At 26.2% G+C, this 15,987-nt stretch overlaps 1 protein-coding gene across 1 annotated transcript; it reads left to right on the forward strand.

Annotated features, from left to right (window-relative positions):
* Positions 1-256: 256 nt before the first annotated feature.
* Positions 257-15,657, forward strand: LOC122852089 (protein kinase 4-like; the record flags this gene model as incomplete). The annotated part of the gene is made up of 3 exons (XM_044151675.1): positions 257-1,700; positions 13,528-13,691; positions 15,161-15,657. Coding segments are annotated over 3 exons (2,022 nt in total), but the record flags the coding sequence as incomplete, so codon positions are not given.
* Positions 15,658-15,987: the final 330 nt, after the last annotated feature.

Raw genomic sequence — 15,987 nt, forward strand, 5'->3', positions numbered from 1 at the left:
TAGGACTATCAAGAGCTGTTGAATGTCATTTTGACATACTTGTTTATCATCACATAATATATTTGTGATTATTTGGATTTATATATAGTTTTTTTTTTTTTTTTTTTAAATAAATTTGTGAAGTGTGTTGATAAAAAAAATTAAGTGTTAATAGTAATAATAGCAGCAGATATATACAATATTTTTTCTAATTTTTAAAATGAACTATAATAATTTTATATAAGTAATTTTATATTTATATATATTTAAATAAATTATTATGGCAGCAATGCATTTTAATACGACAATGATAACAACAGAAGATATTCATCATCATCATCATCATCATTCATCTCGTCATTCTAGGCATTCATATGGTTTAGAAGAACCAGGTGCATCACCAAGTTCAGAAGAAGCAAGATCACCAAGTGGTGTTGATAATTCACCAGTTGGTTCATCAAATATTGGTTTTATCAATAATGATAATAGAAGAGATTCTGATACAGATACTAGAGATCATTCTCGATTACATGGTTATGATGTTACACAAAAAATAAAATATATAAATGATGATGATGAAAATAATACTCAACGTGATAAAAAAATTCGTGATGATTCTTCAAATGATGAACGTTGTTGTTACAGTGATAGTACTGGTATTTGTGGTTCACCAGAAAGAAATGATAATAATCATGAATCATCATTAATTATTGGTACAAGACAACGTAATAATACATCTATTAAACCAACATCATTTTGTATTGATGCATTGTTAGGTAAAGCAACTGAAAAATCTAAAGAAATAAATAAAACAATAATCAATGATACAAACAATGAATTATCTGAATTAACTGATAATTCAATTAATCTTCCTCCACCTATATTACCACGTGTTAATTCTCATAATATATCAACATCTACATTGGTTAATAATTCTTTAAATTCTTCAACAACATCAGCAGCATATGATCATAATCATAGTACAAGAATGTTACAAGCAATTAGAATGTCAACTTATGGTGGTAATTATGATTTATTTACACCATCAACAATTCAAAAAACAAATTATGATAATAGTGAAGATAATAATACTGAAGAAGATGGTGCAACAACTGATGTTGATGTTGATATCGAAGAAATGCAAGAAAATGATGATAGAGCAAGAGGTACAAGTAGTGCAAGTCCTGGTAGTAATGGTAATGGTAGTCAAAGTCCAACATCAAGTCCACCAATATCACCTGGTTCAGAAGATCATCTTCCATCAACAGCAATTAATAATTCTTGTTTATCATCAACATTAACACATACAAATCATCGATCAGCATCTGATAATTTATCATGTGTTGGTCCTTATGGTCTTGGTGGTAATGTTGCCGTCGCAATGCGACAAAATCAACAAAATTTATTACTTCATTCAGGTAATCCATTGATACATCCATCTGGACTTTATTATCATCCTGGTAGTGCAACGAGTGCCTTTCATTCAATTCACAAAGATGCACAACAACTTGTACAAGGACATTCAAGAAATAATACTGCTATTAATAATCCATCTACACATTCACAACAGCAACAACAACAACAGCAACAGCAAGCACATCAACAACAACAACAGCAGCAGCAGCAGCAACAACAACAAGCTCATCATATTCATCCACTTCAATTAGAATGGCTAGCAAGAACTGGAATGCTTTATCCAAGATTACCAGCCGATTTAGCCGGTGAGTTTTTAATTTATTTTTCCTTTTGATTATTTTTTTTTTTTTGTTATTGTTTAAAAATAAATATATAAAACGTAGTAAATCATCTTGTTGACAATGATAAGTCATCAAAATTGATATACCAATCTTGAGAGTTATAAATCGTTTGACTTTAATGCTGTCGTAATTGCTCATCATATCATCAAATACATATATATAAATATAAAAAAAAAATAAATAAATAAAACGTTAAAACATATACATGTATATATATTATTAAATAAGACCTCTGCCGACTCTCATATCACTTGAAGTCATCTTAACGACAAACAATGTATCGATGATTGATTTTTCTGATCTAAGATTTAAAAAAAAAAAAAAAAAAAACAAACAAATTGATAGATATGAATGTCGATTATTGAACGTATTTATATGCCAATAAACTTTGTACCTCTCGATTTAATCACTAATTATTATTTTATATATTTTTTAAATATATATATATGTATTATCATTTTCAGTCGTATTGCATAAGTATCATGAATATCGTGTCATGAATATAATCTATATATTTTCCTTCCCCTGATCTCCCTCTATAAATATAATTCACAAACATATATCATATATGTGAATCATAGTTGTACGTGTAGTCAATTTTTATATATATTTTAACGTTATGCCTTATCGAATCTATATGTATATAGAATTTTAGAGATAACACACTATATCTCACGTAACATTTTCAAATGTCAACATCAAGAGAGGCTTTCTCAGATTATATTATTATATATTTAATATTATTTTTTTAATGCATTAAATAAATATTTTAAATAGTATATATATACAGGTGAGTATGTTAACTACATTCAATACTTATTGTTAATAATAATTTTAACATTTTACAAAAATTGTGAATTTTTTAAATGACTGGAAAAAAAATTTGAATCATATGTATTTGAATAAAAATTTCTGGCTTTGTTTGAGAAAATTTTCTATAGAATTTTGAAAATAATGATTCATTATTCGAACATGTTTTTAATTTTAATAATTTTATTATTTAAATAGTATTTACTTTTTTTCTTGACAATTTTGACATTCTTGATAATTATATAGGAAATTTTTTTAAGCAAAGTAATTAATTTTTATCAAATCTTTTCTTATAATTTTGAACTTAAAAACACTAAACACTAAAAAAAATATAAAAACATAACATAAATAAAAATTATTCTCGTACAAGTACAGCCATACTCAGCTAAAATGAAAGACCAGTTTTAATAAATACATATATAGGTGCTTTGAGATTGTCAACTTTCAACGAGATAGAACAATGTTTACATGCCTAATGGACTGTTATGTCAGGCCATATCAACCGACGGATATGCTACTCGAGTTTTTTTTTTTTTTTCATTTTTTTACCTGATACATGATTTTTATATTTTTTTAAAATAATAATTCTATTTGATAAGCCAAATGAAGGTATATATATACACACAAGAACCGACTAAACACACGATGATGATGATGATGATGACAATGATAAAAAAAAATTTGAAAATAATAATACTGTGTTGTTTATAATAACATGTGCGTGAAAAAATATAAAATGAAAAATACTCGATGGACATAGTAATATAATTCATGGATTTGTGTACATATTATTTAAATAAATATATACACCAAGTGTTAAGGGAGAGACTTAGTACGAAATATAAACAGCATGTCAGGGACAAATTTTATTCATTTGATGTTTCTTCAGAATGTTCAATGTGTTACTGCAGTTTGAGGATTACTAAATGAACACACATGACTATTGCTTTTGTTGTATACAATATTATTATTTACTCCATATGCTTTTGAATTTATAAATCAAATTAAATTATTGTATACTTGAAAAACTAAATAATAAAAAATAGATAAATTAATAAATAATTGTTGACAAAGTATAGATAGAGTTTTAAAAATTCATTGTAACAAAATAATAAATAAATAAATAAATAAAAACCAACGGAGTATAATATACATGCGTTAACATAACAGACGTGTGACAACAAAAAATTGTAAATAATTTTGTAGCAACGATTTTTATTTGCCAAACATTTTTCTTGGCCCTTGGGTTTAATGTCGCGACCAAATAGATCTACACCATGTTTCAATTTTACATATATTTTCACAATATTTGGAGTTGAATATATATCAATCAACAAACATCAACTTGTATATGTATTTATCAATTTCATTTAATCTTTTAATATATACATACTATATATTCATCGCATATAACTCTCAATTGATTGAAAATGTAATATAAATATGGGGCGTTTGATAACAAAGTTATCAGTCATTTTCATTTTTTCTCAACCCATTGAAAAAAATATGACAATTTTTTGTTTTTAATAACAATATTATTTTTGAATTTCTATGAGGTTTTTTAAAGCTCGCATGGATATATTTAGTATGTATAGTTTAAAAGTTATTGACCTCAAGAGATGAGATTGAAAAAAAAAAAAATAGAATATTTTCATTATTTTACAAGCAAATTCTCGCTACTTTATTTTGTTCAGAAGATTTGAATTAAAAAAAAATTTAGAAACTCAGGAATTTAATAAAAAATATCTTAATTTAATAAAATAGATTTAAAGCATCTAGAAATTTGGGAAAAATTCAAATATTTAATTGGGACAACACTGTGCTTTTTTGCAAAAAAATAAGAAAAATTATTGACAGCTTTTGTTGATGGAATGACGAAAGTAATTTTATCGGAAATGCCTCGTACATAAAGTAGAGTGGATAATAATTTAAATAGTGTTTTTAAAATTTTTCTAGAGCATCTCATTTGTCTTATAGAATTTATTGTTGTTCATTTGCAGTTTTAGTAGGATATATTTTTAGTCACCTGAATGAGCATTTGAGTATACAATGAATATATTTAAAAAAAATATATTTTCTGTCTCATTGTGCCCTATACTTAAATCTCGTTTTAAGAAATTATATATATAATTCCAAAACGCTTGTATATTAAATACACAGAATAATTAATTTAGTAACTCAGTTCGATAAACCGATAATCTTTGCTTATATAGGTTTAAAATTAAAATAAACCACTAGACGAATATTTGATATTAAACAAGATATCATGTCCAGGAATATCCTCACAATCAGCTGAAAATTTGATTTGAAAATTTAAACCATTATATAAATTTCATTTTTTTGCTCATTGTCGATATATATAATTACAAATTCTCGCGAGCAAACGAGATCCTTGTTGAGTAATAAAAAAAAAAAAACGAGATATATATATACAAGTATAGAAATAACTGATCGGAAAGAAAGAAAAAAAAAAAATAATAAAATAAAAGAGGGAAAAAGATAAAATAGAAAAAGCACACATAACGATTGTGAGAGAAAATTAGAGGGATGATACTCGAGAGACGAGCACCAGAGTAGGGGTCGATAGATGATTTAATTAGTTAATTGTGCGTCATTCATCCGTCTATTCATCCTTCGTATCGGCTCGATTTTGCCCGCACGTAACACTCAACTTCATATATATAATACTATATACAATTATATATTGTACATACATAGATTGGTATATGGCTGTGGACCAACTCTGTTTCTCTCTCATCTCACTCTCTTCACTAATACAGCATATAACGAATTTCACAAACCTCCCCAGTCCTCACTTTGCCATCATCGCCATTCCAATAGTCTCCATGGCAACAATTTGGACTCACATTTTCTATCGATAGATAGACACCCACACAGATTTAAATTTTTTTTTTTTTTCATAAACATTTATGAAGATTTTAATATTTATAATTTAATCTGTGTGTATTTTATAACTTTTATTCAATAATCAATCAATATGATGATACCAAAGAGTGAATAATCATCTTGGAAGTCATGATGTCATAATTATTTTGATGTAATTATACTCGGCAGTTATGAAAAGTCAGACAATCACAGTCAAAAAAAAAATGATGATTTTCGTTTGATTTTTTTTTTCTTCAATCTTCATACACTATCGAAAGACAATTTCAACACTGATAATACATGATAGTGGTGATAATTTAACAGTTCATGATAAAATTTGTAATAAAGTAAATAAATATTTTTAAATTATATTTAAGTTATCAATGTTATCATTTTTAATAATATCAAAAGTCTGATATATAATTATTTTAAAACTGTATGGTTTTCAAATTTTTTGAAACGATAATCAATTTGATGCTCTGCAATTATATTTATTATTTTGAACACAATTTTTTTTTATTTAATTTTGAAAAATATAGGCTGTGGAAAGTCATAGCAGCTGGTAAAAAAATTGAGCCTTTCTGAGATTTCTTCTAAATCTTGTTTGTGAGACGAATAGAGGTTTTTTAGAAACAAATTGAAAAAGAAAGTTTAAGAAACATTAGAGACGAATTAGAGATAAATTGAACAAGTTAACAACGAATAATTTTTTGAACTTTTTTTTTAATAAATATCTACTTGCACCGACTCCGACTCTATACGTTTTTTTTTAAATATGGATTCTAAGATTGATCTAAATATGTGTATATAAATTCTTTTAATTCAATAATAACACAATTAAATAAGTAAACATTCAAATTTTAAAATTCAACAATATCTACTTGCACCAGCTTTAACTCTGATCCTAAGTCTGACTCTACGTTTTTCTTGAAATATATGGATTCTAAGGTTGACCTAAATATGTGTAAATAAATTCTTTTAATTTAATAATAACACAATTAAATAGATGAACACTTGAATTTTGAAGTTAAACAGTATCCACTTGCACTGGCTCTAACTCTGACCTCAAGTCCGACTCCGACCTTAGATTCGACTCTACGTTTTTAGAACATCGGTTTTTAAAATTACAATACGGTATTCTAAAATCGTTTAAAACACCATGTTTTAAATTTCGTATACCGTATTCTAAAATTACAACATCGGTGGCCTCAAGTTTAGAACATTCGTATTATAATTTTCGAAAATTAGTTTTCAAATTTATAATACAGTATTCTAATACGGTTTAGAATACCGTGTTTATAAATTACATTTAGAATATTTGTATGAGTACTTCAGGTGCTTATACATGTATTCTAAATTCGGGACTGAAATTTTTTACAGTGTAACTCTGACCTCAAGTCCAACTCCGACCTTAGATTCGACTCTACGTTTTTTTTTTTTTTTTGAAATATAGATTCCAAGATTGATCTAAATATGTATGAATAAATTCTTTTAATTTAATAATAACACAATTAAGTAAGTAAACACTCAAATTTTTGAATTCAACAATATCTACTTGCACCAGCTCTAACTCTGACATTAAGTCCGACTCCGACTCCGACTCCGACCCCTAAGTCCGACTCTACGTTTTTTTTATCTGTTCTGTCATTGGGAAGTTTTTTTCTTCAATTTTTATAATTTTTCTTCAATTCTTCTTTAATTTGTCTCTGAAAAATCTCTATCCGTTTTACAAACGAGATTTAGGAGAGATCTTTATGAGATCCCAAAAAGACTCAATTTACATGTTTGAAACATTGACTCACTGTAAGAAAAAAAGAAAAAAACACTTGATAAATTATTTTTATGTCGACTCAAGGTTGAATTCGAAAAAAAGAAATGTCGTTTAACTTAAAAATTATCTAAAATATAGTTTTATGTTGACTCATAACTCAACACACCTGAAAAATGTTAAACTAACATAATTTTCAACAAAAAAAAATTCCAAACTTGAACATCATCTTTTAGACTAAATTTTTAAATGTGAAGTCAGTCATGGCTCATAAATCATAATCTGATAAAAGTTTATAAAACTTTGCAAACCTTTTTTTTTATTTATACAAATATATATTTGTAAATATAAATATATATATATATATATATTGTTATTTGTTTGATCATTAAAAAAAAAGAAAACAGAATTACTGAATTAACTTGTATTTTCAATAATTAATCATGAATCATTGAAATAATATACTGAATTTTATCATCAATTGAATGTTTGGATGAGGAGGGTGTATTTACAATTTATCTATACATAGATGTATATATGTATTTGTGGATACAGACGATCACTCGCGCGTACGTTGGTGGTAATGGTGTTTCTGAATTAGCTGATATAGCTAGTTTGGCTGTCCGCGAGCAAACAGATCTTGGTTACCCAATGTGTAACGTTCGTGCTTGAATTTAACTGACTCGCACGCTTTCACCACCTACATATAGACACATTTATCAGATACATATATACATAGTTTGCTTGTATACATAATTACTTTGATACACGATTTTTGTACACAACAACTGACCGCACATTACTGATCATTTAAACAGTCATCAAATACACACAATGAAAGAGAATTTACAATTATCATATCATGATTATATTATTTATGTCGAACGCACATGTCATTGTAAATTAATTAATAGTACATAATATCAAATGATGTAATACTGTATTTATATATCATTAAAATATATAATTATCCTGTTGAAAAATATTTGTTTATTACAACGACAAGATAGATTTTACAGATTTTAAAATAAAAAAAGATTCATATATATATTGAAAATGTTACGACGTGATTTGCGGTAAACCACATTATGTCTCCCTTCACATTTTCCAGGCAAGTTTGAGATTAAATTCAGCCATTTCGGTCTAGGGAAAATAGCTCGATAAAACTTGGCCAAGTACTCTACTGAATGTGCCAAGCGCAGTTAACTTGAACACAGGGATTTACCTTTCTTTATTTTTTTTTTTTTTTTATTCTTTTTCTTCTTGGGTTTTTTTTTTTTTTTTGTTTAGGTAAATTATATATGTGTATAGGTGTGATAATCATAAATTTTACGTGATTATATATATGTATAGAGTTCTGACTTTTAGGTGGAGCTTGCAAATATATACATATATATACACTGAGATTAAAGAGAATTTTTGAATTTTTGGTAACATTAGTTCAAAATCGTTCTACTGATCAAAATTTTTCACCAAGTTTCTCTGGATTACTCGGTAATTTTTATTCCGTAATTACTCCGTAAAATGACTGCAGAATTTTCCATGAAAATTGCGATAAAAATTATTTATATTCACGGGCAAACAATCTAGTTCCGAGACATTTGAAAAAGAGTTTTTTACAGCATTGTCTCTAAAGTCCGAAGGTACAGTGCCCTTTTTTATTTTCTCAGGATATTTTTCCTTATATGATACTCTGGATTATTGCGTACTTTTCCGCACTACTTCAGAGTTTGGCTTATTTACAAAAATCGACAGGAATATTTTTTCATGACTAACTGATTCAAAAATGAAATTATTTTCACAATTCAACATTTAAAAAAATAATTTATCTTTGAAAAAATTGAAGTATACATAAACAATATGCTCAATTATCGTTGTCGTTTGCCTCGCTGAATTTTTGCATATTTCATAAACTCTAAAATTATATTTCATCTTTTTGGAACCTGCCAAAAAATCCATGACTAATTCTTCCAAATGGTTTTGAAATTTATTTTATATATACAAAAAAATATTTCTATATTCTCTATCAATATCCAAATGAATAATCAATTTTTTTCTTTTTAATTAAACAAAAATAGAAATATTGAATAATTAAATTATTATAATGATATCAAATTCAGGCTATTTGCTGAAGATCATTTTACCGTTTAGCCACTAGATGCCATAATGAAAAGCTCAGATCAGCTCAGATCTCAAGTCATATCACACAGAATCACATATATATGATTACACGGAAGACGAAGATGAAGAAAAACCAGAGTATGCGCACTTGTTAAAAATGAATACTTGAACTACAGGATATTGCATTTGTGCGACGACTCCAATCGTCATTCGAATAAAACTAGGGCGGAGTTTAATATCACAAGGCGGAGCTTTATTTACCAACACTATCAAACACGTACATCTAATATATACTATATGCTAAACGAGTGGGCCAACGACGAGAGTCGAATTATTCAGAAATTTATATAAATTTCACTAATTATCCTAATATAGTACATGTACCTCTTTCAACTTATTGACCCCATATCAAACCTTTAACACTATAACTAAAAATTACTTTTAAAAGTTTTTTTTTTTTCTTTTTTCATATATATATAATTAGTCTTGCTTCACGCAATTTTATGGACGATTATATATAATTTTCAAAACGCAACATTTAATACAGCTTATTATATAACGTTAAAATTTTGTTCAAAATAAATATCAAAATTGATAATACATAGGTGATAATATGTGCTTGAGAATTAACTGATAAGTTAATGGCTTGGGTTTATCCACCATATAACATGACGAGATTGTTTGAATAACAAATTGATTATTATATATACTTGTTATTATTTCGAAAAAAAAATTAACTATACTTTTCAACTGTAAATAGGTCTACAACTTTTATCTATATAAATGTTAATTTGAAATTTAAAAAATCAATAAAAAAATTTCAACTCAGCATTTAATATTTTTAAACGTGTTTAATTAAAACATTCTAAAAATAAATTATCTATAATATATATTAAAGTTTAAACAACTTTTTCTTTTGTGTTAAATTAAAATTTTAATTTAACATTTTGTCCTAGTTTGTATTTTTATATTTTAACATTTATTTTTGTATTAATAAAAAATTTTATATTTCAAAACTTTGGGTGGATGAGATTAATTTGAAGATGTTTAAAATTTAACATGTAATTTTCAAATATGATCCAAGTGTATAATTATATTCTTTGAATATATTTTACGAAAAGCTCGAACTAATAAAATAAATTAAATTATCATAATAAAGGTTTGTGTAAATATATGAGGGGAAGAGAGAAGATTACAACAAAAATCAAGCATTAAAAAAAAAAACATACCCTATTATATTTATCAACACCTCAAATAAATTGGGCTCATTGTTTTTTTTTTTCTAAATTTTAATACATGCCAAAGCATGCTCAAAGTTTTTTTTTTTTTTTTTGTCTAATTATAATTCATAATAAATATATATTTACAAAGTGTATTATAATAAATGTTGTCGCTTGTACTAATGCTAAAGAGCGTGATGACAATGAGAATGTTAGTGTTATTGTCCACTCAATATTGTAGAGAGCTATATGCCACCACCCTCTGTGTTTACCAACATCTGTCACTATTTATGGTCTGCACGCGCCACACGCACCAATATACATTTCACATGTAGTGCGTATATATACCTTACTACAGTGTTTATTACAAAAATTATCATTCTAGTTATGTATATAAAAAAAAAAATCATTCATGATATGTGTTAGTTGAATGAAACATCTTATCTCCTGAATTTACCAACTTATATGGTACTTTTTATGGATGATTTCTATTGGAAGATAAATATTTTCAAAGCTTGTTGTCAGTAAAATTAAACTTCTATCATGAAATGATTAAAAAAGTTATTTCTGAACTTAAATTGTACCAATAATTATAAATTATTTGAAATAATTTACTCTGAGTAAACTTCAACATGAATTAATTCAATGATTCTTTTGTGGTTTTAAAAATGAGCTCAGTAATAAAATTTATACTTGAAAATTGATATTAGTCTATATTCTTTATTATTTACAAAAATTAAAAAAATAATTAATCAAATAATTTAAATATAATATTAAATTATTATTTATTATTTTATTTGCCATTCAATCATAATACTGTTGGAGCATTTGAATCAATTAGGTTTGAAAATTAAATAAGAATATTGACCAATAAATATAAATCAGTTTGTCGAAATATAATGAAAAGGGGATATAAATAGGGGGGGTTGTTACATTCACCCATCCGTATAATTGTCATAAACGATAAAGAAGGGAGAAAATTGAAGGCAAAAAAAAAAGATAAAAAAAAAAAAAAATAAACAAACAGGGGACCACGAGATCATAAGGTGATGAAAATGCATAGATACAGGGTACCAAAAACCAAAGGATACAAAAAATAGAGGTGAAATCGTTAGGGACAAATCAACTTGGCCATATGTGCCCCATGGGGGGTATATACCCTTGTATCAGAGGATAAATAGCCCGCTAAATGCTACACATAAAATGCCAAGTGTCAACGCATCCCATCATATTCATCAGATACTCGAGTGTCCCATTACAATATATATGTGGCTAACAATCAATGGATTTTTTTTTTTTTTTTTTTTATTTAATATATATAATATTTTATTTTTATTACCTTATATTGCTCTCGATATATATATATACATATTTATTTTCAATGTTTTATATTCATGTGCTGCATCACATGAATATATATTTTGTTTTTTTTTTTATTATTAGAGATATATATGTAGCACATTTACATTGCTATATACATATTATATATTAAACAGCAACATATGTGTCAGTTAGTTTTTTTAAATTAAAAATATTAACTTGATCCAATTTGCATAATTATTATATATAATAATAGTTTTAATAATAAACATGTCATTTTATTCAAAATGTATATTGGGAAATGAAAAAAATGTTTAAAATTTAATTAAATAATTTGAAAAGTGTAAAAATTTATTGATACATTTTTAGATGTTTGTTTGATACTTTTCATTTAATTCACACATTTTTTTAAAATTCATTTTTGAATTAACATGAAAATATATTGTCTATTAATATTTTATAATGTTGATTGAACAAATTTTTTAGCATTTTTTTTTTTTTTTGGTTTCAATTTAAGAAAAACAAAAAAGTGTTGAAATTTTTTAACAACAAATTTATGATAAATTGATAATGTATAAAAAAAAAATCACCTGCAGTGATCACTTGTGCTGCATTCTTAAGAACTGCATACAAAAAACTGTCACAGACAATTTTTTAAAATTTATTTATTACAGTTATTGTTAATATTATTAAAAGTAAATATTATCGTTATTGTTGCGTCATGAATTAGGTGTATATATATTGAATCAAGTGATTCATGCCACCACCTACTTAATCCAAATTTTTCGTTTCAATAAGTTTAAGTATATATAACTGGCATGTGTACAAACATTGACAGCCGGTCCATGTGGCTGGGTGACGAACCATTGAGCTTGTTAAGTCGATTTAACGCGATTTTCTATCAACCTCATTTACTTGATACTACAGTCACACAATCACCATTCATTTATTTTTTTATTATTGTTATTAATTTCGATGAAAATATATCTTCGTAAATTTTCCGGATTTCTCCGTAATTTCTCTCAGATTTCACCGTAAGTTTTTTCCAAGTCTCCCGAATTATTTTTGACATATGTATGGATGAACATTAAGCATGAACGTTTTATTTTTTTATGTGAAAAATTAATTGAAATAAAAATGTTATATTTGAACCATGTAGAATATAATATAATGTATAACGATAGTGACATTGTGATGACCAAAAAGACACATTGGTTTTGGTTGGTGCTCTAATTTGAGGGGCGGTTACCCTACTAGTATTTTTTTTTCTTTTTTTTTTTGCAATATCTCCTAAATTCTGCCTGCTGTTCGTATATATTTTACCAAATGCGCAACAACGAAGTTTTTTTTTATTTAGCGCGTTAATAATTGATTGTATATATGGGGCATTTCATATCAAATTAGAAATTTAGAACCTTGACCCCACTGGTATAGTTAAGTGGATGATTTTATTTAATGCCAAAAAATACAATTTAATTTTTTAATAAGTTTTATTTAATCATTTCTTTTTGATGTTTAAAAATTATGAAGAATTATTATTTTAAAAAGAAAAAATGAATCGAAATCTTGTCTTAAAAATTGGTTGAATTTTAACTGTTTGATTTAGCATAAAAAAAATATAGAATAATTTTAAAATTTAATTTTTTTATTTTCATTTGTTATACAGGTTGTGCTGCACAACATGCACTACTTGGAAAAACAAGAAGACCAAGAACAGCCTTTACATCACAGCAGTTGTTAGAATTGGAAAAACAATTTCGTCAAAATAAATATCTTAGCAGACCAAAAAGATTTGAAGTTGCTACTTCTCTAATGCTTACTGAGACACAGGTATATATCAAAGCTATTAATTTAATTTTATAAGGGTATATACACCCTTGCTTATGACTGGCAAATAACTTGCTTCTTCTCTTCTCTTGTGTCTTCTATATAAACTATATATGTATAGCAACAACTTGAACACGTTTGAATCCTTCAACGTCTGACGAATCATGTTCTCACTCTACTCAACAAACACTAGACTCACATCGTCGGACAAATGTATACTAAACAAAAGTCTGATTTATTATTCGCATGTCAGGGCTCAGACTCTGATTTGTTTCGATAATTTACCGTTTCAGTTACTCTTATAACCCTCACTGCTTTTAACAATTTTATCTATCCCCAATTTCATTTAAATGTATATATGTGTATGTTATATCATTTTTGTTTTCATATTATATATATTACTATATCCATATATGTACACACATGACTTGACTTGGATTAAGGAAAAACTTTTTCCATTTTTACTCATATCATACGCGAAAAGTGTGTAAAAGAAGAAAGATAAAATAAAAATGAAATGAAAAATAAAAAAGATATTTATTTTTTTTTTTTTTCAAGTGTGAGGTATGAGAAGAATGATATGATAAAAAAGTGAAAGAGAGAGTGAGAGGAAATGGCACAAGGGAGTGAGTTTGCCTGGCTGACTGGCTCCAGTTCGCATATGATATGTTGTCCAAGAGAGATTTACATGGTACTCTGGTAAATCGGCAGAGTGAAAAATCGACTTTTCCCCTATCATACTTTTTTACTTTAATATTTACGACCCCTTTAACATACACGTATACGTTTACCTCTTGCATACCAATATGGTAATCTTTCAGCTTTTTTTTTTTCTTTTTTCCTTGAGGAATGATATATAGCTGGGAATTACATTTCTCGTCAAATAAAAATCAGACACCAATAACAGCGAGTATTGATTTAATGATATGTTGATTTTTAGTTTTATTATAATTTTTTTTTGTTTTTACTAATTCACATTATCACTTGAACCAGCTGACAATAATAGAATAAGAATATCTGATATATTCAAAAATCAAGACAGTCATTATAATCATGATAGTATTGTTGATGATAATTTCAATCAATTTAATGATTATCCATCAATTGAAAATGAAAATATACCATTTGAATATCATCAAATTGATCATAGTAATTATTGGATACCAACAATTGACAATAAAAAATTAAATCCAATGATAAATTCATTTTCATTACCAATTCATTCAACAATCGAACAAACAATTATTTATCATGATAATTATGATAATGATTTTATGAAAAAAATAGAATTTTATCCTTCTTTTGGTGATAAAATAATTGCACCAGTTGACTTTGAAGTTGAAGCCAATAATTAGTTTTAAAAAGTTCCAATAGATTTTAAATCACAAAAGAAATATTTGATTGAAAAGAAAAATTCAAAACAATTACATATAATATTCTATATATAAAATAATTTATTTTCAATATTTCAGGTAAAAATTTGGTTTCAAAATCGTCGAATGAAATGGAAACGTAGCAAAAAAGCTCAACAAGAAGCACGTGCAAGTGGTAAAACTGATATGGATTCATCATCAACACCAACACCAACACCACCAATACCACTAACAACAGCATCATCATCAACATCAACATCAAGTAACAATGGACGTGGAAATAATAGCATAAATATTGATCGTGATGATACAAGTTGTGAAGATTTACAAACGTCATCCAATCATAATGCCAATAATAAAACAACAACAGTAACAAGTGTCAATAATATTGTTGGTACTAATTCCAACATGGGATTAACAGATGAAACGAGAAGAATTGTTTCACATGAATCAACTCATCCAAGACTTATGAGTGAACTTCGTGAACCACTTTACAGGCCTTATGTTGTTTGAATAGAATCATTTTTTTCCTTCATTAATTATAATAAATATGTAAATATTAAAAACAACACGTATAAAATTAGATATTTAACTGAAATAAATATTATCTTAGCCTTTCTTTATTTGAAATAAATTAAATTATAAAAAAAGTAAATTATTATTATGTTTTGTTCATATAATAATTAACATATTATATTTATAGACACTCTAATTTTAATTTATATATATTATAATAAAAATAATAAATGTATTTTGCAACAGCAAAATATGTATAAAAAATGCAGTATGTTTTAACTTAACGATATACACAATATTGTAAATAACAATAATAATATTTAATAGTAAAAATAATCATAAAATTAATAATTAAAATTCATTGTGTACCGAAAATTATGGATATATTAATATTAAAGATAAATCAATTG

Source organism: Aphidius gifuensis, linkage group LG3 (assembly GCF_014905175.1).
Source record: "Aphidius gifuensis isolate YNYX2018 linkage group LG3, ASM1490517v1, whole genome shotgun sequence".
Lineage (NCBI taxonomy): Eukaryota > Metazoa > Arthropoda > Insecta > Hymenoptera > Braconidae > Aphidius > Aphidius gifuensis.